The following is a 24705-nucleotide window of genomic DNA, read 5'->3' as shown; positions in this document are numbered from 1 at the left end:
GAAACTAAATTGAAAATTATTTTTTTAAATCTTTTTTTTTTATGATTTTTTTTTAATTTTTATTTATTTATGATAGTCACAGAGAGAGAGAGAGAGAGAGAGAGAGAGAGAGGCAGAGACACAGGCAGAGGGAGAAGCAGGCTCCATGCACCGGGAGCCCGACGTGGGATTCGATCCTGGGTCTTCAGGATCACGCCCTGGGCCAAAGGCAGGCTCCAAACCGCTGCGCCACCCAGGGATCCCTGTTTTTTTAAATCTTGTAATTTTCTCCCCACAGTTCTTTACTTAGTATCTGTAAGTTTACTACAATTCAGGCCAAAAAATATCTTAATTTAGTTATTCTAAGGGTACCTCCATAAACTTATCTTCCTAAATTGCTGTTGTTCTTAGAGCCCACACAATGTTTTTGACCTTCAGTCTCATGGACTTACCTAGTTCTGATATTTCTATATTTGTCAGTGAAATTGTCTACAACTGAGCCAGGAGATTCACCTCTGGGACATCCTGGTAGAATGGCATAGACAGTCTTCTGTTTGAGTTCATCTTAAAAGGATGGAAGACTACTTTAGTATCCTAAGAAAAGAAATGCTGCTTTTTTTTTAGTACCACATCTGCCCTTTGGCCTCCTATTCTGTACTCATTCATGCCCTTCCAGTATTGAGGTCAAGCTACTCCTGATTGTATTCTTGGGATCGAAAAGGCAGTATGGTAAGGTGTTTGGGGAGGAGTTGATAGGAATCTTCTTTCTTCAGTTTAATAGGGCTCATTCCTTAGGATAAGTGCTTTTATCAATTCGGATATATGTTGTCTTAGATATCAGAGTCTGTGCTATTCTCGTTAACTTCTGATGGCCACCAAACACTTTGGGGAACTAATCTTTTCTTATTGCAGTATTTTCAGTAAAGACAGGTAGAATGTATTAGAGGTGAGCTCACTGACCAAGCTTTGGTACTTTTCTTTGTTTCTCTTCTGAAGCCCCAGGTACCCAGTTCGTTAAGCCGACAGTTGGAGTCCCACAGGTGTTCTCTCAGATGACCCCAGTGAGGCCAGGCTCCACCATGCCTGTGCGGCCCACCACTAACACCTTCACCACCGTCATCCCAGCTACTCTGACCATTCGAAGCACTGTCCCGCAGTCCCAGTCCCAGCAGACCAAGTCCACACCCAGCACCTCCACTACTCCCACTGCCACACAGCCGACCTCACTGGGGCAGCTGGCTGCTCCGCCTCCCAGCCAGTCCAGCCAGACCCCCAACCCCAAGCTAGGTGAGCACTGGGAAGTGGAGACGGCAGTGCTGGGTGGGGCAGTGGGTGGAGGACAGATAATTATCACTCGGCCAACATAGCTCCCTCTTTCCCCTCTCCACCTGCAGTGAGCATTGCCAGCTTTGTCACTGTGAAGCGACCTGGGGTTACAGGTGAAAATAGCAATGAAGTAGCCAAACTGGTGAATACCCTTAATACCATCCCTTCCCTGGGCCAGAGTCCTGGGCCAGTGGTGGTTTCCAACAACAGCTCTGCCCACGGCTCCCAGAGAACCAGCGGACCTGAGTCTTCAATGAAAGGTACAGTAATCTAAAAGAGCATCCAGCCATTTAGAAACACTGACAAAGTACTTGTTATATCAGAACTTTATACTTGGAAATAGAGACTTAAAAAATATAGTTGCCACAGTCTGTTCTCACAAGAAAGTTTAGTGTAGAAAAGGGGATAGCCACTGTGAAAAGTGTAATAATTCTGTTTCTTGTGCTGTGGAGTTGAGTGAAATGGACCAGTTGATCAGAGATGTGTGGGATACTTAAAAAAAAAAAAGTTTCATGGAGGAGGTGGATTTTTGCACAAGGTTTTAAAGTTGGATTTGGTAGAAGGGTTTTCAGGTGTAGACAGGATATGAGCATAAGGGTTTACAATGGCCTAGAGCAGAGGTCAGCAAACATTTTCTTTAAAGGACCAGATGGTATTTTAGGCTTTATGCACTAAATATGGTCTCTGCCACAACTACGCAGCTCTGCCATGGTGATGCAAAAGCAGCCACAGACAGTATACAAACAAATGAGCATGATCACTAAAGCTGTTTACGGACTCTTTTTTTTTTTTTTTTTTACGGACTCTTAATTTTATGTAATTTTCATGTGTCAGAATATCTTCTTTTGCTTTCATTTCAACTATTTTAAAATGTGAAAACATTTAACAAAGGATATTGGAAAAGTAGACATCCACATCCAATGAAGTTGAACCCAAACCATCTGTAAAAATTAACTCAGTGAACCAAAGACCTAAACATAAGAGCTAAAACTATAAAAGAAGAAAACATAGGGAGAAAGCTTCATGACATTGGATTTGGCAATGATTTCTTATATCTGACACCAAAAGCATGGGCAACAAAAGAAAAATATGATAGTAGATGTAATAATAATAGATAAGTGAGACCACAACAGATTTTTATTTTTTTATTTATTTATTTATTTATTTATTTATTTATTTATTTAATTTATTTATGATAGTCACAGAGAGAGGGAGAGAAAGACAGGCAGAGGGAGAAGCAGGCTCCATGCCGGGAGCCCGATGTGGGATTCAATCCCGGGTCTCCAGGATCGTGCCCTGGGCCAAAGGCAGGCACCAAACCGCTGCGCCACCCAGGGATCCCTATTTTTATTTATTTTTCAAAAAAGATTTTATTTATTTATTCATGAGAGACAGAGAGAGAGGCGAAGGGAGAAGCAGGCTCCATGCAGTGAGCCCAGTGTGGGACTGATCCTGGGACTCCGGGATCACACCCTGAGCCGTAGGCAGGTGCCCAACCACTGAGCCACTCAGGCGTCCCTACATCAGATTTTAAACTTATACAGTATCAATCAGACGACACTAGGAACAGAGTGAAAAAGCAACTCAGCAAATGGGAGAAAATATTTGCAAATATTTTTACATCTGGAATATATGCACAGCTCAACAAAAAAGCAAACAACTCCATTAAAAACTAGGCAAAGGAGTTTTTTTTCCAAACTTTTTTCCAAAGAGGTTATGCAAATGGCTGTTAAGCACATGAAAAGATGCTTACCATCTTACCATCACTAATGATTAGAGAAGTGCAAATCAAAACCACGTTGAGGTACCACTTCACACCCATTAGGATGGTTCTTACCCAAAAAACAAAATAGCAAGTGTTGGTGAGGATGTATAGATATTGGAACTCTTGTGTGTTGCTGGTGGAAATGTAAATTGGTATTATGGTCTCTCAAAAAGTGAAATATAAAATTACCATCTGACTCAGGAATTCCACTTCTGGAGTATGGCCCAAAAGAACTGAAAGCAGGTACTCAAGTAGATATTCGTACACCCATGTTCATAGCAGCAGTATTCACCATAGCCAAAAGGTGGAAGCAGTCCAAGTGAGTGTCAACTGATGAGTAAATGAACAAAATATGATTCATATATTAGTAGCTTATTGTTCAAGAAAGGAAATTCTGAGACATGCTGCTACATTCATGAACTTTGAGAACATTCTGCTAGGTATTGAACTAAGCCAGTCACAGGAGGACAAATACTGTGTTGACACTTATATGCGGTACTTAAAGGAATCAAATTTACAGAAATGGAAAGTAGAATGGGGGTTGCCAGGACTAAGAGGAGGAGGGAATGGGGGAATTGTTTAATGGGTACAGAGTTTCAGTTTTATAAGATAAAAAGAGTTCTGGAGAATGCTTGTACAATAATGCAAATGTACCTAACTGTACATATGAAAATAGTTAAGAGGTAAATTTTATGTATGTGTTCCTGCAATTAAACAAAAAGTTGTATAATGACCAAAAGGTAAAATCCATTCCTAGCTCATGGGCCAAACCAAAGTTGGCATCTGGCTAGATTTTGTCTATGAGCTGTGATTTGCTGACCCCTGTCCTAGAGTTAGAAGAATGGTAAAAAGAGTGGTCCTCATAGTGATCACTCATACTTGCGTATCAACCTTAATATGCCTTTCAGGGAGTGTTTAACTTGTCTTCAAAGGGCCAGTAATCTGTTTCCAGTATCGTCTCATTAGTCTTATCAGTGCTTCTTAACTTCTTTCAGTGACGTCTTCCATCCCAGTGTTTGACCTCCAGGATGGTGGACGGAAAATATGTCCTCGGTGTAATGCTCAGTTCCGTGTTACTGAAGCTTTGAGAGGTCACATGTGTGTAAGTGATAGCAGTTGTGATGGGGATCCAGCTTCAGTGGCTACTACTTGTATATCTCCTGTAGAATTAGGAGGTTGTGAAGGAGGGGCTCTAAAATGACTTAGAAGCTTCTTAAAGGGTTATGCTCTCTTTTGGCCTGTTTTAGAAGAGTTTCATACTTTGGAATGTAGAAAGATACATTTAGAGACTCTCAAGTAGATTGGAACATATGTGACCTTAATTCCTTGGTTGTGGTTGATTTTAAAACTACACAGGACAGGTTTGCTAGATAATCAGAACTCAAGTGAAGGTAACCTCTGTTTATTTTCTTTTTCCTTTTTTTTAAGATTTTATTTATTTGAGAGGGTAAGATAGGGCACGAGTAGGGTAGGGGCAGAGGGAGAGAGAGACAAGTAGACTCCTCGCTGAGTGGGGAGTCCAACATGGGGCTTGATCCTAGGACCCTGAAATCATGACCTGAGTGGAAGTCAGATGCTTAACTGACTGAGCCACCTAGGTACTCCTCAATTTATTTTCTATTTATTGTGTCATTGTGTGAATCAAGAGTCATTAACCATTTCCCATTTCTAGCCTTTTCATTTTTTATTAGTTCAGACGCAAAAGTTGGGATTTCTTCCTGCCAGGGAGTTCAGAGGCAAGTTATGCTAGTTAAGTGGTTGAAGGATCTAAGGCAGGAGGAAGAAATATAAGGTATGGGATTTGGAGTGGCATATGGCTATAAATATATATCCATAGAAAAAGCCAGAATTCTGGAAACACTATAGAAAACCAAAGGGTGAAACCTGGATGAGAATACATAGGACCAAACCATACCTGAGAGATGTTCATGAGGTTGGGGAGTTGGTACATCCCAGCCCCCAGATAACCAGAATGATCTTCCTTTATAGTACTGTTGCCCAGAAATGGTGGAATACCAGAAGAAAGGAAAGTCTCTGGATTCAGAACCCAGTATCCCATCAGCTGCAAAGCCCCCATCCCCTGAGAAAACAGTTCCTGTTGCTTCCACACCGTCTTCTACACCTATTCCTGCTCTGTCACCACCTACCAAAGTACCAGAGCCAAATGAAAATGTGGGTGATGCTGTCCAGACCAAACTCATCATGCTAGTAGATGACTTCTACTATGGACGGGATGGTGGCAAAGTGGCCCAACTCACAAACTTCCCTAAGGTTGCCACATCTTTCCGATGCCCACATTGTACCAAAAGGCTAAAAAACAACATTCGGTAAGTGTTGAAGAGCCTTAGAGGTTACCCTAGACAAGAGAAAACTAAAAATTTTTTATATGTTTTTCTATTTGGGCAGTAGTCCTGTTTATCTAGTCTAGCTAAGGATTATCATTAAATCAATAAGTAGTACTATAGAAGGAGGAAGTATTGTGGTTAATAAGAAGAGATAACTTTGGGGGGAGTAAGGGAAAGTAGTATATCCCTTCATAGAACTCCTACTTTTAAGAAACCCTTTTCTGAGCTCAGAAAAGGACTGTCCCAAACAAGGGGGTGGGACACACAATGTATGTTCTGGGATTCTAGGGCTACTGGTTTTTTTGATTCTGTACTTTCTCCTTGTGCTGTACTACAGATTCATGAACCATATGAAGCACCATGTAGAACTCGATCAGCAGAACGGTGAGGTAGATGGTCATACTATCTGCCAACACTGTTATCGCCAGTTTTCCACGCCCTTCCAGCTCCAGTGCCACTTGGAAAATGTTCATAGTCCTTATGAATCAACGAGTAAGTTTGGGAACTTAAACTCTAGGGGTTTACTTTGCTCTTCGTTCATTGAATGGCATGGGGAGGAGCCCATCCATCATTTATATATGGGTATCAGTATAGAGGAAGCTCTTTGTACATTTTTTTTTTAAGATCTTATTTATTTATTCATGAGAGACACAGAGAGGCAGAGACACAGGCAGAGGGAGAAGCAGGCTCCCCATGGGAAGCCCGATGCAGGACTCGATCCCAGGACCTTGGGATCACGACCTGAGCCAAAGGCAAACGCTCAACCACTGAGCCACCCAGGCACCCCTCTTTGCACATTTCTGGTCAATTCTTTAGTTCACTCACCCTTTATTCTTATAAGTTAGACTTCTCTTCAAGCCTGAATTGAATTCAGGGCTAGAATTGTTAGGAACTTTGGTTCAGGACCACTGTAACGTGTTGTAATGTATATAGTGTAATATAATGGATTCCTTAACCAAGATCCATCTATATTTGGACCTCTGCTTTAGTTAGTATCCTGATAGGTTTTACATAGGACAAAAGATGACAGTATAAACATCATAAAGTACTTTACCATTAAGATAGTGCTTTCAGGGATGCCTGGGTGGCTCAGTGGTTGAGCGTCTGCCTTCGGCCCAGGGTATGATCCTGGAGTCCTGGGATCGAGTCCCACATCAGGCTCCCTGCATGGAGCCTGCTATTCTCTCTGTGTCTCTCATGAATAAATAAATAAAATCTTTAAAAAAAAAAAAAAAAGTGCTTTCACTGAACTGTAAACTGAGATATGGAGTGTTACCTTGACTGTACATCTAACAGCTGAGGAAATGTAGGCTGAACACAGGCTCACAAAAATTAAATCATTTACTTCAGAGCATATAACGGTAGTGAGGTGCCATTGTGAGGATTTAAGCCTGGTCTTCCTAGAATATCTCTTGTGTTCTTCAGGGGATTTCTGGTGTTGTTTTAGAGACAAAAATTACATAAGTATAAGCCTATGCATTGTATAATACCAATGATAGGTGAAATAGTTTAAAGAAGAGAAAAGATCTTTGAGGCTAGGTTTCCCCAAAAGTCGTAAACTTTTAGAGTCTTTAAATACAAGAAGGATTTAGACAGATGAAAGTAATAAGAAAAGCTTTTTAGGTGATGGGAAGCTGCATTTTAAAAACTTTGACTAAAAATGAATTAAACAGTAAGGATATCCATTATATCATTTAAATGAGACTACTTGAGGTGGAGTAAACTTCAACCCCAAAACTTGAGTGTTCTGCTGCAATTCTCTTGTCTCTGGCTTGTAGTGAGGTGGCTGTGTTAATCTTGGGCCTTACATTCAGGCATTAAATAGTGCAGACAAGGAATAGACCTCATCTTCCCATGTCTTTTCCTGAATTTGTTTCAGGAAAGCAGAATTGCTTTCCCTTTATATTTCCTTGGCCTTGGTCATATTGGCAAGGACAATGGAACTGCCATTCGTGGCTTAGGCTAATGTTGGTCAATAGAAATATAATGTAAGTAAGCTACATATGCAATTTTTATTTTTTAATAGCCATTTTTAAAAAGTTAAAGAAATTAATTTTTTTAACTTTTTTTTTTACAACCTCCTTTTTTTTCTTTTAACTTTATTTAATTTGGGGTTTGGGGGGTTATTTTGTTTTTAAGTAAGCTCTATACCCAGTGTGGGGCTTGAACTCAAAATTCTGCAATCAAGAGTCACATGCTTTACCGACTGAGCCAGCCAGGCCCCTGTGAAATTAATTTTAATAGTGTATTTAATTTAACTCAGTAAACCCAAAATATCATTTCAGCACGTAATCAAGATTTATTTATTTATTTATTTTATTTATTGTAATCAAGATTTAAAAATTGATGAGATGGTACAACTTTGGACTACTAATTTGGCAATAGAAGAGAATAGATACTGGAATCAACCACTATGCAGTTAATGGCAGAGTACCCAACTTGGTCTTTGTTAGGGCCCCAAAGTCTTCACTGTCAGTGATGAAGAGTCTACACCTCCCAGTGAATACATCTCATTTTTTTTAAAACTTTTTTTTTTTTTAACTTTTATTTATTTATGATAGTCACACAGAGAGAGAGAGAGAGAGGCGGAGACATAGGCAGAGGGAGAAGCAGGCTCCATGCACCGGGAGCCCGATATGGGATTCGATCCCGGGTCTCCAGGATCGCGCCCTGGGCCAAAGGCAGGCGCTAAACCGCTGCGCCACCCAGGGATCCCTACATCTCATTTTTTACGCAGAATCTGGTGCGTAGGCTTTTGTTAATTCCATTTAAATACGGACTGTACATAGAAAAGATAAGTTTTTCCATATGAGGGAAAAAAACCTAATCAGAACCTAATCAATCTTTTTCTCTTCACTTAACCACTCTGTTATGTCTGACTTTTAATTTTTGAGTATCATGACTTTTAAAATTTATATTGATCAAAAACCTGAGAAAATGCTAACTCAAAGGTAAATAACTTTTCTATACTTTAGTATGTATCAGTTTTATTCTTAGATTTTTGTATAAGTCCTCTTTCCTGCACCCATGGCAGATCCTTCATGAAAGTAGCTTGTTTTTTAATGTTAATATTTTGGACCCGTTACTTTCCTTTTAATTTTGAAGGGAAAAAAAAGTTTCCTTTTATTTTCTGAAGTGTTTTAAAATTAGACATAATGACATTTTACCCTCAAATGATTATGTATCTCTTAAAAATCAAGACCTTTATCTGTATACATCCATAGTATCTTTGTCAAGACCTAATAGCAGCAATCATAAATCCTTAATATCATCCAATACCTAGTCCATTTTCAAATTTCCTGAAACATCAATGGATCATTACACTTGATTACAGTAATAGTGTACTCTTAATAGCATTATGTTTTTCTTCACACTTGTTTAAGGGCAGTAGGCTGAAGAAGGGGTAGATTTGAGGGAAGGATTCTTACCCATGGTCAGATGTCAGGGGAGGATCCTGTGTGGAAAATGACTCATCAAAGGGGCGAACTAATTGCTTGGTAAAGTCTTGGAATATATGGAGTGATGAGGTTGGCTGAGCCTTAGAAAGGTGTATATTTTCTTCCTTTCTTCTTTTCTTTTCTTTCTTTTCTATTTTCTTTCTTTTTTTTTTTTTTTTTTTAATTTTTTTATATTTATTTATGATAGTTACAGAGAGAGAGAGGCAGAGACACAGGCAGAGGGAGAAGCAGGCTCCATGCACCGGGAGCCTGATGTGGGATTCGATCCTGGGTCTCCAGGATCGCGCCCTGGGCCAAAGGCAGGCGCCAAACCGCTGCGCCACCCAGGGATCCCTCTATTTTCTTTCTTTCTCTTTCTCTCTCTTTTTTCTTTCTTTCTTTCTTTCTTTCTTTCTTTCTTTCTTTCTTTCTTTCTTTCATTTCTTTCAGATTTATTTTAGAGAGGGTGCAAGCATGAGCAGGGGGAGAGGCAGAGGGAGATGAGACAAGCGGACTCCCCACTGAATGGGACACCTGACTCAGAGCTCAATTCTTGGAGCTGAGATGAAATCAGGAGTTGGACGCTTAACTGACTGAGCCAGTCAGGTGCCCCTATCCTTTCTTTGATAATTTGGAGAACAGAAAGCAGAAGCGGTAGTAGTTCACTCCTATTCTCAAAGTAAGACTGTGTTAGGTGTTAAAGACATGAGGGTAATCGTGCTAGGAAGGACCATGTTATGGTGGCCACTTTGCAAAATCGGTTAATCCCATCTCTTGAATTTTTTTCCACACCAGCTGCAGTGTGGAATTAGAATAGATGGGGATAGTTACTAGATACGTTTTAAATCCACTGATGGCTTAGGTTTCTAGCTCACTGGTTTTCTTGGTATGAGATAATATATATAAATCTTAGCATGGTGTTTATGTGTTAGAAGTTACTTTAATAAGTGTTGTCATTATTGATGTTGTATGACAGCTGTACCAAGAGAGCTGATATATAGGTTGTAGGAAGAGCTTCAGGGTTGAATGAGATTGGCCAGGAAGAACTCAGAATAAGAAAGTTTAGGACAGAAGGTTGGAAAGCACCTATATTTAAAAGATGTTCTAGAAAAAGAAGAAAACAATAAATGACAAACAAATTGAATTAAGAGGCAAAGGGGCAGAAGAAGAAAATATTGTCATTTAGTTGACACTATTTCCCAAACATGTCATGTACTTCCACACCTCTGTGCCTTTGTTACTGTTCTCTTGGTCCCTCTGTCTGAGAAACTCCTATTCTTTCAACATTTAGCTTATATATCTTATAGCTTCTGTTCATTCTTTGAGACAAAATTTTTTATTTACTTGTATCTTTGTAGCATCTAATGAATCTCTGGCCAGTGCTTCTAAATGGGTTCCCATAACCCTTTGAGATAAACACAGAACTTGTGAAACTTCTTCCCAGAAAATAAAGATTTTATTCTTTTGCAAATAATTTCAGGGGATACTGAGGTTCCCTGAGGCATCGAACATGGACCCCAGATCAAGAATCCCTGGTTTTTGTTTAACACTTTAAAGGATCATTTCAACTTTACTCTTGTGGGGAAACGGGTTGGACATGGTCCAGTAAATGCTCAAAGCTTTAAATTTACAATTTCCATACTTGCAAAAACCTGAAAATAATCCCAGTGACAGAAAAACAATTACTGTGCCTGTTTATTTATTTTTTTACTGTGCCTGTTTAATTCAAAATATATTTAGCAATTCAAATTTTTATTACTCAGAATTACAGCTTTTATAAGCTTGACAAAATGACCAGTTTCAAAGTTTAATTACCTCAACAACTCATAACAAGGCAAGAACTTCTGTCACCATTGTCAGTCCTTTGAGGACAAATTCTTGTACTCATTTAGTAGATGTTTGTGGAATTATTCATAGAAGATCATTATTTATCCTTGAGCAGAGGAATGAAGCAGTGTAGTAATTTAAAATAATTCACTTGGCAATCGTATGTAAAGCATAGACACTGTTTATTTATTGTAGAGACATGAGGTATTATTGGAAGCCAGCTGATTAGTAGTAGGAAATCATGTGGGCTTTTACTAAGTTTTTGTCTGTGAGAATGGCAAAATGACCATTGCTAGATACATTATGAAATAATAGTGACAGAACACAGGGGTGTAGACTCGGAGATAGTGCCTGAGTGCAGGAGGGGGTGGGGAAGTGAGAAGGGAAACAATGGAATCAGGAGGAGGCTAAATTAAGTTAGAGTTGGTGGTAGAATATCCAATTAAAATGTCTTGTAAAAAAAAAAAAAAAAAAAAAAAATGTCTTGTAGACGGTTCAAACCTGAAATGGAGCTTTAGTAAGAAGGCTGAGCTCAAGGCGTAAGGTTTGCTGTTAGCAGCAATACAGATGTTAAGACAGATCCATTTTATTTTATTTCTTTATATATTTTTTAAAGATTTTATTTATTCATGAGACACAGAAGGGGGGAGAAGCAGTCTCCCTGCAGGGAGCCCGATGTGGGACTCAATCCCAGGACCCCGGGACCACGCCCTAAGCCAAAGGCAGACGCTCAACCACTGAGCCACCCAGGTGCCCCAAGACAGATCCATTTTAAAGAAAGAAGAGACTTAATGATGTACTGACTATTGAAAGTAAAAATAGAGAAGTCAGGGAAAATCAAGATTGAGTCAGCAGGACTTTGGTCTTATTTTCAGTTGGATTTATTGATTATTTTTCTTCTTACAGCCAAGTGCAAGATCTGTGAGTGGGCGTTTGAGAGTGAGCCACTATTTCTCCAGCATATGAAGGATACTCATAAGCCTGGAGAGATGCCTTATGTCTGCCAGGTATTGCCTTTTTCTCTAGGGAGCTTCAGCCATTTTGCTCTTAGGCTGAATACAGAAAATCCACTAATGCACATTGCTGAATACCTACTGTATACTCTCACTCAATTTTAGGAATACTGCAGAGATCCAGAAGAAATAATAGACATAGGGTCCATTCTCAGGATTTTCTATGCCAGAGAAAACCATTAAAGGAACATGTGCATGTACCCAGCCAGGGAACCTAGTCAGAGAACATACACATGTACTACAGGAGTGTGTCTCCTGAACTGCCCTCTAGAGATGGACAAAGAAAGCTTTGCTCCTCTTAGTCACAAAGTGGATTGTTCTCAGACTTTCTTGACCTTCCGCCATTTTAATCTTAACCCACAGCTGAATGTATCACAAACAGCCCTTCATTACAGAGTCAGAATAATAATTTGATTTCTATACATTTAGGAAAACTTATTTTTTTCCTCTTATTTTGACATTTTCTGTTACTGCCTCTTTTTTTTAAGGCCTTAGTTGTTCACTCTTAGCTTATTTTCCCTCTTATGTGACTCAGGTTTGTCAGTATCGCTCCTCACTCTACTCTGAGGTAGATGTCCATTTTCGGATGATCCATGAGGATACTCGGCATCTGCTCTGCCCTTATTGCCTGAAGGTCTTCAAAAATGGCAATGCATTCCAGCAGCATTACATGAGGCACCAGGTACCAGGCACCAAGCAATTCCCATATTCTCATTTTTTTTAATTTAGTGGATGCTGGGGCCAGGGCTGAGCTAGTCAGATAATTTTGGTAGGAAGATACAGTAAGTGTATTTGCAAAAATTTCCCAAATTTCAGTTACGTGCCGTGCACTAAGCTAGGTGCCAGGAATTTAGTGTTAATACAAGACAAATGGTAAAGTAGAACGTGGAGAGTATTGTGTTAGGGGAAGTATAAGATATAGAAAAGCATGTACCTATTTTGGGAGCCACCTGAAGTATGAGGAAGTGAAGTGGAGTGGAAGAACAGTGTCCTCCAAGCACAGAATGAAAGTATGGAGGTTCAAAGAATTAAAGGAAGTTCAGTGTGTTTGGAGTGTGGGGTATAGGAGGAGGTTGGAAGTTAGGAAATAGGTGGTGGAGAATCTTGCAAGGCATGAAAAGGGAGGTCATTCGGGAAGCATTAAAGGGAATTTTTTTAAGTTCTTGAGTGATAGGTTCAAATTTGTTTAAGTTATGAGTACTCTGGCTGCACTAGGAGAATGAATTGAAAGGAGAGATTAAGACCAGAGTTAGGGGGACACGCCAAAGGCTCTTTTGGTTTAGGTGAGGGACAGTAGTAGCTATTGGCTTTGAAATGAAGAAGATAGAGTTGAGAGATATTGAGAAAGTAAGTGGTATTTATGATTTAGTGAAGGATTCAGTGAAGGTAGTGAGGAAGGAATTAGGAATAGTGCTTAAAATTCTGTTCTGGGAAAAAATGAATGGTAAGACTATGTACTGATAGAAACACTGTAGAAGCTAAGGTTGACAGCGGAAGTAGGGATTATGCGTTTGGATATTCTGAGTTAGCAATGTCTGTGGACAGCAGCTGTAGTTGTCTACTAAACAAATAGTTGGATATATAGGTCTGAAACCTAGGAGAAAAGCCTGGGTTGTGGAATACATACTTAGGAATCATTATTAAATGAATCAAGTGATTTTAAACATAGAAGTTGCCATGTTCCCTCACCCCCAATTGAGAATAAGATGAACCTCTGAAGACTCTCTCTACAAAGCCATAGTAGACCTAGGAGGAAAAGCAGAAGAGACTTGATGTCAAGGAAGCTGAGGGGAGGAAAGTTTTGAAGAAAAGGGTGTGATCAGAATGTTGCAGGAAGATGTCAGCAACATAGAAACTTAGAGGCCAGCCTTTAGCAGCATTGATGGAACCATGTGGTTGGTTAGCAGAGTGAGTGTCAGATTTCAGCAGGATGAATGAAGAGGTGAGAAAATGGGGACAACTTATTTTTAAAAGTTTCAGAAGGGGAAGACTGAGGATAGCAGATCCAGAGGAAGAGGTATCAGAGAATTTGTTGTTGCTTTTGTGTTTTGTTTTTAAAGTGGAATAAATAGAGTCTTGTTTTAAATTCCTTCAAGAAAGGAGCCACTAGAGGTGGAGAGTGAAGGTACTTAGGGAAGGCACAAAATGGAGAACCAGCTGGGTACACCTGTGTTTGATACTTGCCCATGTCTGCACTCTCATATGTGAGCTCCCTCTTTGGGCTCACACACTCATTTGCACAGAGGTGACTGCCTATAATCCCCCACATGTGTATTTCCAAAGAGCAGCATGGAAATTGTCCCTTGTACTCAGGTAATGGGGCCTTGATATCCTGGGAAGAAAACCATAGGCCTGGTTCCTGTTTCTGAAGGACTTCAGTAGTAGGCAGTCGGAATCTTCAGATGTGTCTCACAAGGACAAGTGCATATCTACATATATATTGATGTGTTAAATGGAAAGATAGCAAGGGATAGAAAAATACCGTCATTCGTGTTGAGAAAAAAAAGAAAGGGCAAACAAGGAGGTGGTGATTTGAGATGTGTCTGTGTGTGTGTGTTATATGGTTATGCGCATAGATTGTCCATGAAAAAATACCCAAGAAACTGGTAACAAGTTGTTTCTGTGCAAAGGGATGGAGGGTTGGAATTGAAGGCAAACTTAAAACATGAAGGAGTATGGAATAAAAAGTATGATTTTTTAAAAATCACATAATACATTTTACTGTGTTCAAAAAAAAAATAAGAGAAAAGAATCTCCAGAAGTAGGTAGCACTGTCTGCATTGTAAAGACAAAGTAGGGCTAAATAAAGTTGAAGCCACTAATCCACATTGTTAAACCAAGTCAGGAAGAGATGGTTGGAGGACCTAGTCATTCTGGCTGAGTCTGCCTTTCTTTGGGACCATGGGAGGTGATGATTCTCAATGGTAGGTTTTGGTGTCGTGTTGTGTATTTTTTTCTTCCTTGTTCAGTTATCCATAGAAAGGTGGGGAAGAGTGATTGTTAGCATTAATCTACCATCTCATCAGGGACAAAAATACATTGGGAACCTTTAAGGGATTCTCTTTCTTTTTCCCTCCTCAGAAGAGGAATGTTTATCACTGCAACAAATGCCGGCTGCAGTTTCTCTTTGCCAAGGACAAAATTGAACACAAGCTTCAGCACCACAAAACCTTCCGTAAACCCAAGCAGCTGGAAGGTTTGAAACCAGGCACTAAGGTGAAGGGCTTGTCAACATTTCTTTCATAAATCCAAGAGGGGAGGAATATCAGTACTCTGAGATTTACAATGGGTAGTGTCTAAATTGTTCCTTCCCTTGGCTCGCAGGTGACAATCCGGGCTTCCCGAGGGCAGCCACGAACTGTTCCTGTTTCCTCCAATGATGCATCTCCCAGCACCTTGCAGGAGGCAGCACCACTGACCTCCTCAACAGACCCCCTGCCTGTCTTCCTTTATCCCCCTGTCCGGCGCAACATTCAGAAGAGAGCTGTTAGGAAAATGTCAGTGCCACCTTTTGGAGGTTGGGGGCTGGGTGGACACAACTGTTCCTATAGCCAGTGTAATCTAGTAGCCTTTAGCAGGATCTGTTGTCTGAAGCCCCCACAATTTGAACACTCCCAGGGCAATAACAAGAATTTTTTGTTGTTTCTTGACAGGAGTGTCATGGGCCGGCAGACGTGTCTGGAGTGCAGCTTTGAAATCCCAGATTTCCCTAATCATTTCCCTACCTATGTTCACTGCTCTCTGTGTCGCTATAGCACCTGCTGCTCTCGAGCCTATGCCAACCACATGATCAAGTAAGTCATGGTTAAACCAGTGATCCTGTCTGAGAGTACAGATTCTCCAGAACTCATTTCATTCCCTCCTTCAACTCTTAAGAGCTGTTTGTCCATCTCTTCTAGCCGGGTAAGAGTCAAACCCGTGTTCATTTGGCTCTGATGGCCTGTGTTCTAATTTTGTAGGACCTTGCTACTTAGAGTGTGGCCTAAAGACCAGCTTAGAACTTCAGCCTCTGCTCTCCACCCCCAGGCTACTCAGGCTGAATGTGTCTTAATGACTCTCCTGGTGATTCATATGCATACTAAAAGGGAATATTAATATGATAGGAAAAGTGATTTGAGTTGAGGTGAGGATGGATTGAAGAGCCATCTCTTTTGTTGGGATATTGTCAAAGACTGGTGATCTCATTTAATGATCAGAACCCCCTGACTCATGCTACTTTTTCTTTGTCTTTCTCAGCAATCATGTTCCACGCAAGAGCCCTAAGTATTTGGCTTTGTTTAAAAATTCTGTGAGGTAAGGAAAAATTTACTGATGGTCTCTTGATTTTTTTAATGTTCTTATATTAAATCCTTTTAATTAACTTTCAGGGGATATGTGAATTAATTAGAGAGGAGAAAGGACAGTCTTTTTTCTTAAGTTGTTAAGCTTCAGATCTTATCCCTCTTGTGACTGTTGTATTTGTTTTATATACTCTTGGATTCTTTTTCTTAGTGGAATCAAGCTGGCTTGCACTTCATGTACCTTTGTTACCTCTGTGGGAGATGCCATGGCCAAGCATCTGGTATTCAACCCCTCTCACAGATCCAGCAGCATCCTACCACGAGGTAAGTAGTAGAGATGGGAGTTAGTGGGACAAGAGAAAAAAATAAGGATACAAGTCTTACCATAGGAGTCAGGAGCATCTCTGCCTGCGCTAGTTCCTTCACTGTTGAGATAGACATCACTACATTGGAAGGGATTAACCATTCCAACTGGACATTTATATAGGACTGGGGGGCTTGTTTCTTCTCTGAGTTAACATTTCTTTATTGTCTCATTTCCCATAGGATTCACTTGGATGTCTCACTCAAGGTAACAAACTTACTTCATGGTTTAATTTCTATTTTCAATGTGTTTCATCCTTTTTATTACTATCACTGCTACTATTAGTATTTCATTTCCCTAGTTTAACTGAGCTTTCTTTTCCTCTTTGCTAAATCCTTTAGACATGGCCATACTCGTGACCGAGTACATGACCGGAGCTTGAAGAATATATATCCTCCTTCTGCCTTCTCCTCTAATAAAACTGCCACTGTGAAATCTGGGGGGGCCACCTCAGCTGAGCCTGAAGAGCTTCCGACTCCTATGACCCAAGCACTCCCGTCACCAGCGTCAACCGCAACCCCGCCACCAACCCCAACCCACTCCCAGCCTTTAGCCCTTCTGCCCTTGGCTGCAGAGGGGGCTGAATGTCTGAATGTTGATGACCAGGATGAAGGGAGCCCAGTCATCCAGGAGCCTGAGCAGGCAACAGGGGGCGGTAATGGCAGTGGGGTTGGCAAGAAGGAGCAGCTGTCTGTGAAGAAGCTTCGTGTGGTACTGTTTGCCCTGTGCTGCAATACAGAACAGGCCGCCGAACACTTCCGAAATCCCCAACGACGGATCCGGCGTTGGCTTCGGCGCTTCCAGGCCTCCCAGGGGGAGAATCTGGAGGGCAAATATCTGAGCTTAGAAGCAGAAGAGAAGCTGGCTGAGTGGGTGCTAACTCAGCGAGAGCAGCAGCTACCTGTGAATGAGGAGACCTTGTTCCAGAAGGCCACCAAAATAGGACGTTCTTTGGAGGGGGGGTTTAAAATCTCATATGAGTGGGCTGTGCGTTTCATGCTCCGGCACCACCTGACTCCCCATGCCCGGCGAGCTGTGGCCCATACCCTACCGAAGGATGTGGCAGAGAATGCAGGACTCTTCATTGAATTCGTACAACGACAGATTCACAACCAGGACTTACCCTTGTCCATGATTGTGGCCATTGATGAGATCTCCTTGTTCCTAGATACAGAGGTGCTGAGCAGTGATGACCGGAAGGAGAATGCCCTGCAGACAGTGGGCACAGGGGAACCTTGGTGTGATGTGGTGCTGGCCATTCTGGCAGACGGCGCTGTCCTCCCCACCCTGGTTTTCTACCGAGGACAAATGGATCAACCTGCTAATGTGCCAGACTCGATATTGCTAGAGGCAAAGGAGAGTGGCTACAGTGATGATGAGATCATGGAGCTGTGGTCAGCTCGGGTGTGGCAGAAGCACACTGCTTGCCAGCGTAGCAAAGGCATGCTTGTGATGGACTGTCACCGCACTCACTTGTCGGAAGAGGTGCTGGCTATGCTTAGTGCCTCTAGCACCTTGCCCGCAGTGGTCCCAGCAGGCTGTAGCTCCAAAATCCAGCCGTTAGATGTATGCATCAAACGAACTGTCAAGAACTTCCTACACAAAAAGTGGAAGGAGCAGGCCCGGGAAATGGCAGATACTGCATGCGATTCCGATGTCCTGCTTCAACTGGTGCTGGTCTGGCTGGCTGAGGTGCTGGGCGTCATTGGGGACTGTCCAGAGCTGGTACAGCGGTCCTTCCTCGTGGCTAGCGTTCTGCCTGGCCCTGATGGCAACATTAACTCGCCTACAAGAAATGCTGACATGCAGGAGGAGCTCATTGCATCCCTAGAGGAGCAACTGAAGCTGAGTGGGGAACAGTCTGAGGAACCCTCAGCTTCCACTCCCCGACCCAGGTCATCTCCTGAAGAGACAATTGAGCCTGAAAGCCTTCATCAGCTCTTTGAGGGCGAAAGCGAGACCGAGTCTTTTTATGGCTTTGAAGAAGCCGACCTAGATCTGATGGAAATTTGAGTGTTGGGGTCATGAGTGGGTGCAGAGTGGGGGTGGGAAAGTGTGAAGGGGGGGGTAGAGGAATTTAGGGAAAAGGGGTTATGCCAGGTGGGGTATTTCGTTTATATTTTTTAATTTTATGCCACCACTCCCCACCCCACCCCCCATGTTGACTTCTGTTTCCCTGTGGATTTGTGGATTATTAGGAATACCAGTAGTGATCCCATCTGAGCCAAGGAGCTGGCCCATTGGTCGTTCACTTCTGCTAAAAACAGGTTTTAGTGACTTTTTTTTTTTTTTTTTTTTAATTTAAATCACTGTTTGGTATTTTTCTGACAAAATCAAGAAAAAGAAAAAAAATTCTTTGTGGGCGAATGTTAATTTTTTTGTTTCCCCTTTTACCTCAATTGTATCATAGTACATCTGGGTTTTTCTCTTTGTTTTACTGTGTGGCAGTGTCTTTGGGCATGTTATTCAACCATTGTCAATGTGAGAACATTTCTGAAGATGGGAAAGACAAAAAAATATGTAGCTCACAAACTGGTTTATTATATATATGGATAAAACTTTTTTCATTGTGGTCTTAACACTTTTATATAAAAACGAAAATGGAAAAAAATCCCACTGAACTCTCTCTTCCTTCTCCTTTCTTTCCTTCCCTCTCCAGAGATGTTGGTTTCTACAGCAACTCTTAGAGATATAAAATTGTGGCTTTAAAAAAATGCATGAAACCACCTCTCATCCAGAATGATGAATTAGATTTGTTTTTCCTCACCACCCTCCCTCCAACAAAAACATGACAAAATGAGTATTCTTTGCACTTGGGATCTTTGGCCCCTTTTCCCATGCTCACACCATTACTCTGGACAAAGGATCATACATGTGTCATTAGCAAGCAAGAGGTACTGAGGTGATCACACAGTGTTAGGGTGGAAGCCAGTGTATGGGTCTTCATCATGTTAAGTGGACAGCATGCCTGTTCAAGAGATCACATGTCCTACATCCAGGAGCTAATTGTGCAAGAAGTTAAGTGTTGAACTTTAAAAATAAGACCACTTGTTGAAATCCTGCTTACTCTGTGGCTTTCCTTATTCCTCTTAATGCTTAGAGAAGAATGTGACCTGAAGAAGAAACACACAGGGGTGTGCACAAAGAAAGACATGAATCTTTATTTTTCACTGCCAGCTTCAAGGAAAGAAAATGTTTCTACAATTTGCATGAGGGATTTTTTTTTAACTGTATGTACTCACAGTTATAAACTGAAATGTACTGTATCATACAGAGAAAAGGAACAAAAACCCAAGGCCAGCTTTCCCACAGCTACACCTTCCATCCCAAGGCTTTCAGCAACATGTCCCTCCTGGGAGCCAAGGAGGCAGCCTGCACAGGCTTGTAAATGGTTCATCTTTAAAATGTATATAAGTGGGACATTTAATAAAATGAGGGGAAATGGATTTATAAACAATGTGGTTTTTTTTTTTTCTAGGTAATCCTATTTTAGTAGGCTTTCACAGACTGGGACATGCTCAAGATGTGATGGGCCTGGTGGTACAGGTGTGACACTTGTTACGCCTGTTTCTCCTCACCTCCATTTTTTGGTTTTTTAACTCCCAGCACACTATAATATAGTGAACTGGAGTGATCCTGCCCATAAACAGCTTGGCCAGCTTCGTGAACCCATGGCATCTGAAAAGTGAACTGAGGATCTATCTTCTCTTGGGCTTCTCTTCCCCAGCTTTTTGCCTGATGCCATTTTGACATTAAAATGGACTTCGAAGTCAACCCTTTGCCTTTGAGAAAGTTCAAGAACTATGGTCAACTATCTACAATGACCTAACCTTCTCTTTGGTAGTCTCCACAGCAGCCCCAGCCTCAGCAGAGCTGGGTTCCTGGCCTCTGCATACTGTGACTTTCTTGATGGGTAGTTTTTTTAAGACTATATAACACCAACAGTGGATCAGCTGGGTTTTGGCCAGGAAGTTACATTTGTGGATTCTGCCTGCATGGCTTAGTAGTAGAAGGAAATTTTTTTTGTTTTGTTTTTTTTATAATTCAGTTTAATCAATAAAGTATTTATTGACTACTTTCTGTGTTGAGACTGAGTATGTGGAAGACAAATAGAAAACTAAGTTTCCTTTGACTTCCTAGTTTGTTATAACATGGGATGATAAAATGCAGGGATATTTCAGTCTCCCCCTCCACTCTCTCACCTCATTGAACTTCTGCAAGTTTGAGTTTGCTACCTATGCTAGTTTCTCAAAGCATTCGAGAGAGGATATGCATCAGAATCACCTAGGGTGTTCATTTATTTATTTAAAAGATTTATTCAGGAGACACAGAGAGGCAGAGACCTAGGTAGAGGGAGAAGTAGGCTCCCTGCGAGGAGCTCGATATGGGACCAGATCCCAGGACCCAGGGATCACAACCTGAGCCGGAGGCAGACGCTCAACCAGTGAGCCACCCAAGTGCCCTGGGTGTTCATTTTTTAAATTCAGGTTTAACACCATTTTGGGAGAATTTGGCTAACACTCCAAATGATTTGATTTATGGCTAAAAGGACTTTTAAATGAACACATAATACTTTAAAGAGGTCTTCTGATAGATTTGGACAATAAACATTTAAATTAAATGAAATTACTTTGTATTTCCTCTATTGAAGGTGAGGAGGTAACATGGGTGAGGTATTAAAGCTGTCAGGCCAGTCCTGCTTGGGAATAACTTTACCCAGAGCAGCTTTACTAGATGCTACATTTCTCTCTTTGAAATGGTGTTTTAACTAAAATATTTGCAGCCAACATACCAGAAAATCAGTAAGAATCTAGCACATGGGTGGCAATGTTTAAGAAAAACGTTAAGTACTTTTGTTATCCCACAAAGATTAGGCCTGGCATCTATACAAAGCTGTTATTTTAGTATAGGCCCAAATGAAGATGGTAGTGGATCCTCCTGTACTGTCATTCAGAGAATCCTGTATTTGCTCGAAGAATCGAGAGCCAAAGCAGGGTTATCTGACCAGGGAGGGAGATGGCACATGGCAGTACTTCACACCTGCACTCTTGGTATGACCTAGTCAGACAATAAAACCACTCAGCAAGCATTTCAAAGAATTTATTTTACAGTAGAAAAGTAGACCTTTGAGCCAGCCAAGTTCAAAGTTAGAAGAAGGGCACAACTTCAATTCTGGATAATGCATCTGAATTTCATTCAAAACCACTAAAAAGAAAGAGCATTTAAAAACTGTGAAGCAGAGGGGGAGGAATTAATTCCCAAAAGCAACTCTATCCTCCAACCAAAACCCTCTCCGTCCAAAGAATCCTTTTAAGACCTCCAGAAAAATGCAGCTTAGTGCAAGCCAAGGGGCCTCCCAACTGTTCTACCACTTATTTTTCCTTCTGTAACTTTAATTTCAGTCACCTGATCATGTGAGCAATCTCCCAGTTGGTCTCTGCAGAGAGTGGTCCCTCTATTTCAACACCTTTTTCGGTGACTGTGGCAATTTGAAACTGAAAGAAAGCAGAACTCCCAATGAACATGCCCACCCCACATAAAGTCCCTGAGGCCTGCTCAAAGGTCAAGGAGAGGATCTTCCCCTAATCTGAAAATAGGAAATTCTGCAATCTGTTCTTCAAAAGCAAAGACCCAGGTACTGAAACTGGACAGCTCGCTAGTTAAGAGTCCTATCCTCTATTATTCATGTCCTTCCTCACCCGGTTATAGGAGCGGGCATCTCGATAATAAAGCACTCGCATGCAGCGTTCCACTAGCTCTCGGGCCTCAGTCTGGCTCAGGACTGGCTGCTTCTCCAGAACTTCTCGCAGCAGAGGCTAGGGAAATGGGAAGAACACGGGAGATTACCAGGGGTTGAATACCCATCTGTCCCAAATTCACAAAGTAAAAAGCAGCATAAAATGACATTCTGCCTACTGCCTCACCAGAATGAATTCTGCTTACTTGTGCTAACACCAACCTGAAGGGTAAATTGTAGGGCATTTCTCTCTGCACATGTCTACTGAATCTGACACACCACTTTATCAACAGAATGTAAGTGCCAACACATACAGCTTTCAGACTACAAAGAAAACTATCTGCCAGCAGGAGGGATCTTAGTCTATCCTCACATTGGAATTTTAAGAGAAGAACCAAGGAGACGAGCCCCCACTGCCTCCCCCACACCTCTCCCGCACGTACCTGAGCCAAGTATGCACCATAACCAGTGGCCAGCGAAGGGGCTTCATAAGCTACACCAAGCATGTCCACATAACCGAGGAAGCTAACAGGACACAACAGGTCAAAGAACTAATTTCATCTTAGGTTTTCTTGGGTATCTTAGCAGAAGGATGGGGCCATGGGGTCTGAGAAGTGACATTCTCTTAGGGAGAAGAGACAAGACACTACATAGACACTAGAGGTTAGATAGTCGGGGAAATTAAGTTATTTCAAGTCAACCTCTCTCCATCAGCGTAGCCTCCAATGACCATGGTGTTCCACAGGGGGTTCATCTTGGAGCGACGGCTGTACATGGCTCTGGTCAGCCATGAATGAATAGCTCTAGGGCTATAGCTGTGTCCATCTCCCAACAGCTCCTCATCAATCCTTAAAAGGAGTAAGTCATGAGAAAAAAGGAGAGAACGGAAGTCGGGAATTCCATCCACCCTCACCCCAAAGAAGTTACCACAATCTTCCTCATTTTACACTGCCTAACGCCAAAAACTATGTGCTGCACACACTATCATCTTCCACCCTCAGCAATTCTCCTGTCCTCCGCTACAGCCTCAAATTCCCCCACCCCAGAACTTCTACGGGGATATTTAAAAACAATACAGTGAATTCCTCTCCCCACTTGGGATCTACTCCCTAATCTCCAGATAACTTACACCATCTGGCCGAGAACTTGCTTCAAATACTGGAAATCTGCATAGTCTCCGGAAGCACCCAGCATGGTGCTGTCGTTGACTCGCATAATGCGAGAGATGTTGCGGAAACGAGCCAAGGAGCCATAGGAGCCCAGCATGTCTGCTGCAATCACCACTCCACCCTCGAATTTGACACCCAAGACCGAGGTCCCGGTCACCATGGGGTTCCTAGACAGAGGGAGGGAGATGAGGGGAGTCACGGGAGAAGGGCCTGAGCCCTCTTCCGCGCAGTGGTTCCGCGTCTGATTTTCCATCTCCCCTTCCATTCTCCGGGACTCCGCGCCGTGGTCCCCGCCGTTCGCGGGCCTTGGGGCGCCTTCCCCGGCTGCCTCCGAACCGTCCGGCACGACCAGGCCTCAGCGTCCCGCCTCCTGCGCAGCTCGGACGCCAAGAACTTACTGCGTGCGCGTAACCGGACCCCCGTAAGGAGAAAACGCCGGCTCCACGGAGGCGACGGAACTAGGCGGGATGTGGTAAAACTGCCCCGGGGCGGGACCACCGGCCCAAACTCTGGACCGCGACTCCAGAAAGGCTTCCATCTTAGTCACGGTGGCTGAAGAAATGACGGCGCTTGCGCCAACGGAAGCGGAAGTGAGCCTTGGGGTCCACAACTTCTTCCGGCCAGCTGTTCCCAGCAGCCATGTTGATGAGGTTACGGCTGTCGGTGGGATCCTCGAAGTCCGCCGCAGCCGCAGAGCCCCAGACAGCTGGAATTGCCTGACGTCGCGGCATACCGCCTCGTCGCATCGGAGCCTGAACTAGATCAGAGTGCTCTGAACGCACAAATTCAATGAAGGGGAGATTGGTTGGGAGGTAGGTATGGCGAGACACTGAGGAGGCAGAAATTCTCGTGTTCTGCTTTGGATCTTGGTCAAAAGCCCCCACCCACCCCCACCCAAGAAACTAGCAGTCAGCTGTGATCTCTTACGTCTGTACTCCCCAAAACAGCCTTGTAAAAGGTATTATCCGACCCATTTTATAAGTAAGTCTTGTGGCGTAGTGACTTGCCTGGCCACACAGCAAGTAAAGGTAGATCTGAGTCCTCAAGCGCAGAATAAGAAAAGGATTCATCCAGGTGTGCATACCCTGGGGGAGCACTCACTCTATGGGATTGGACAGATGTCTGAAAGTTTCCGTACAGTCAAATGCTTTTGCCCCCGCCCCCCCCCAAGCAGCGGAAAAACTCCATGGACCATGGGCTTGAAACGAAATTCCAGGAGTCCCTTCCCAGTGTGGTTCTGTATCCGGAGGTGGAAGCAGTGTCTACAGTCAGACTGGTGAATCCGAAACCACTACTTTGCCACGTCTCCCCGCACAACTTGAATTCAAATTTTTTACTCAGTGGGAAACCAAATCAAATTTTGTTTTTAAAATTCCTTAAGTGGGGCTCAGTCTGTTGAGTCTGGGACTCTAGATTTTGGCTCATCTCACCGTGCTGAGACCCAGTCCCGCTTGGGCTCTGAG

The 24705-nt window shown here is 42.4% G+C and overlaps 2 protein-coding genes across 6 annotated transcripts in view; one reads left to right on the top strand and one right to left on the bottom strand.

Moving 5' to 3' along the window:
* POGZ (pogo transposable element derived with ZNF domain) overlaps nt 1-20411 on the top strand; it is a 47813-nt gene extending 27402 nt beyond the window's left edge. For 3 of the 5 annotated variants that reach the window (XM_025453007.3, XM_025453005.3, XM_035700956.2), the window contains 14 exons: nt 976-1266; nt 1347-1565; nt 4066-4172; nt 5060-5397; nt 5753-5907; nt 11586-11686; nt 12228-12374; nt 14774-14908; nt 15017-15189; nt 15346-15486; nt 15929-15985; nt 16184-16296; nt 16519-16543; nt 16678-20411. In XM_025453007.3, coding sequence (XP_025308792.1) covers nt 976-1266; nt 1347-1565; nt 4066-4172; nt 5060-5397; nt 5753-5907; nt 11586-11686; nt 12228-12374; nt 14774-14908; nt 15017-15189; nt 15346-15486; nt 15929-15985; nt 16184-16296; nt 16519-16543; nt 16678-18349 — 3674 coding nt within the window. In that variant the 3' untranslated portion in view covers nt 18350-20411. The remainder of the gene's footprint in view (nt 1-975; nt 1267-1346; nt 1566-4065; nt 4173-5059; nt 5398-5752; nt 5908-11585; nt 11687-12227; nt 12375-14773; nt 14909-15016; nt 15190-15345; nt 15487-15928; nt 15986-16183; nt 16297-16518; nt 16544-16677) is intronic. The other 2 variants (XM_025453006.3, XM_025453008.3) reach the window with 1 other exon arrangement.
* A 1009-nt stretch (nt 20412-21420) lies between these two features.
* PSMB4 (proteasome 20S subunit beta 4) lies at nt 21421-23819 on the bottom strand. Its single transcript, XM_025453009.3, has 7 exons — nt 23641-23819; nt 23203-23409; nt 22775-22921; nt 22517-22598; nt 22036-22152; nt 21743-21831; nt 21421-21541 (listed from the first exon to the last, which is right to left on the bottom strand). Exons 1-7 carry the CDS (start codon nt 23778-23780, stop codon nt 21529-21531), a joined length of 795 nt encoding a protein of 264 aa, XP_025308794.1. The 5' UTR covers nt 23781-23819; the 3' UTR covers nt 21421-21528.
* Nucleotides 23820-24705: the final 886 nt, after the last annotated feature.

This window comes from Canis lupus, chromosome 17, assembly GCF_003254725.2.
Source record: "Canis lupus dingo isolate Sandy chromosome 17, ASM325472v2, whole genome shotgun sequence".
In the NCBI taxonomy this organism is placed as follows: Eukaryota; Metazoa; Chordata; class Mammalia; order Carnivora; family Canidae; genus Canis; species Canis lupus.
Note: the sequence above shows the minus strand (reverse complement) of the source record. Positions and strands in the feature narration are given on the sequence as shown.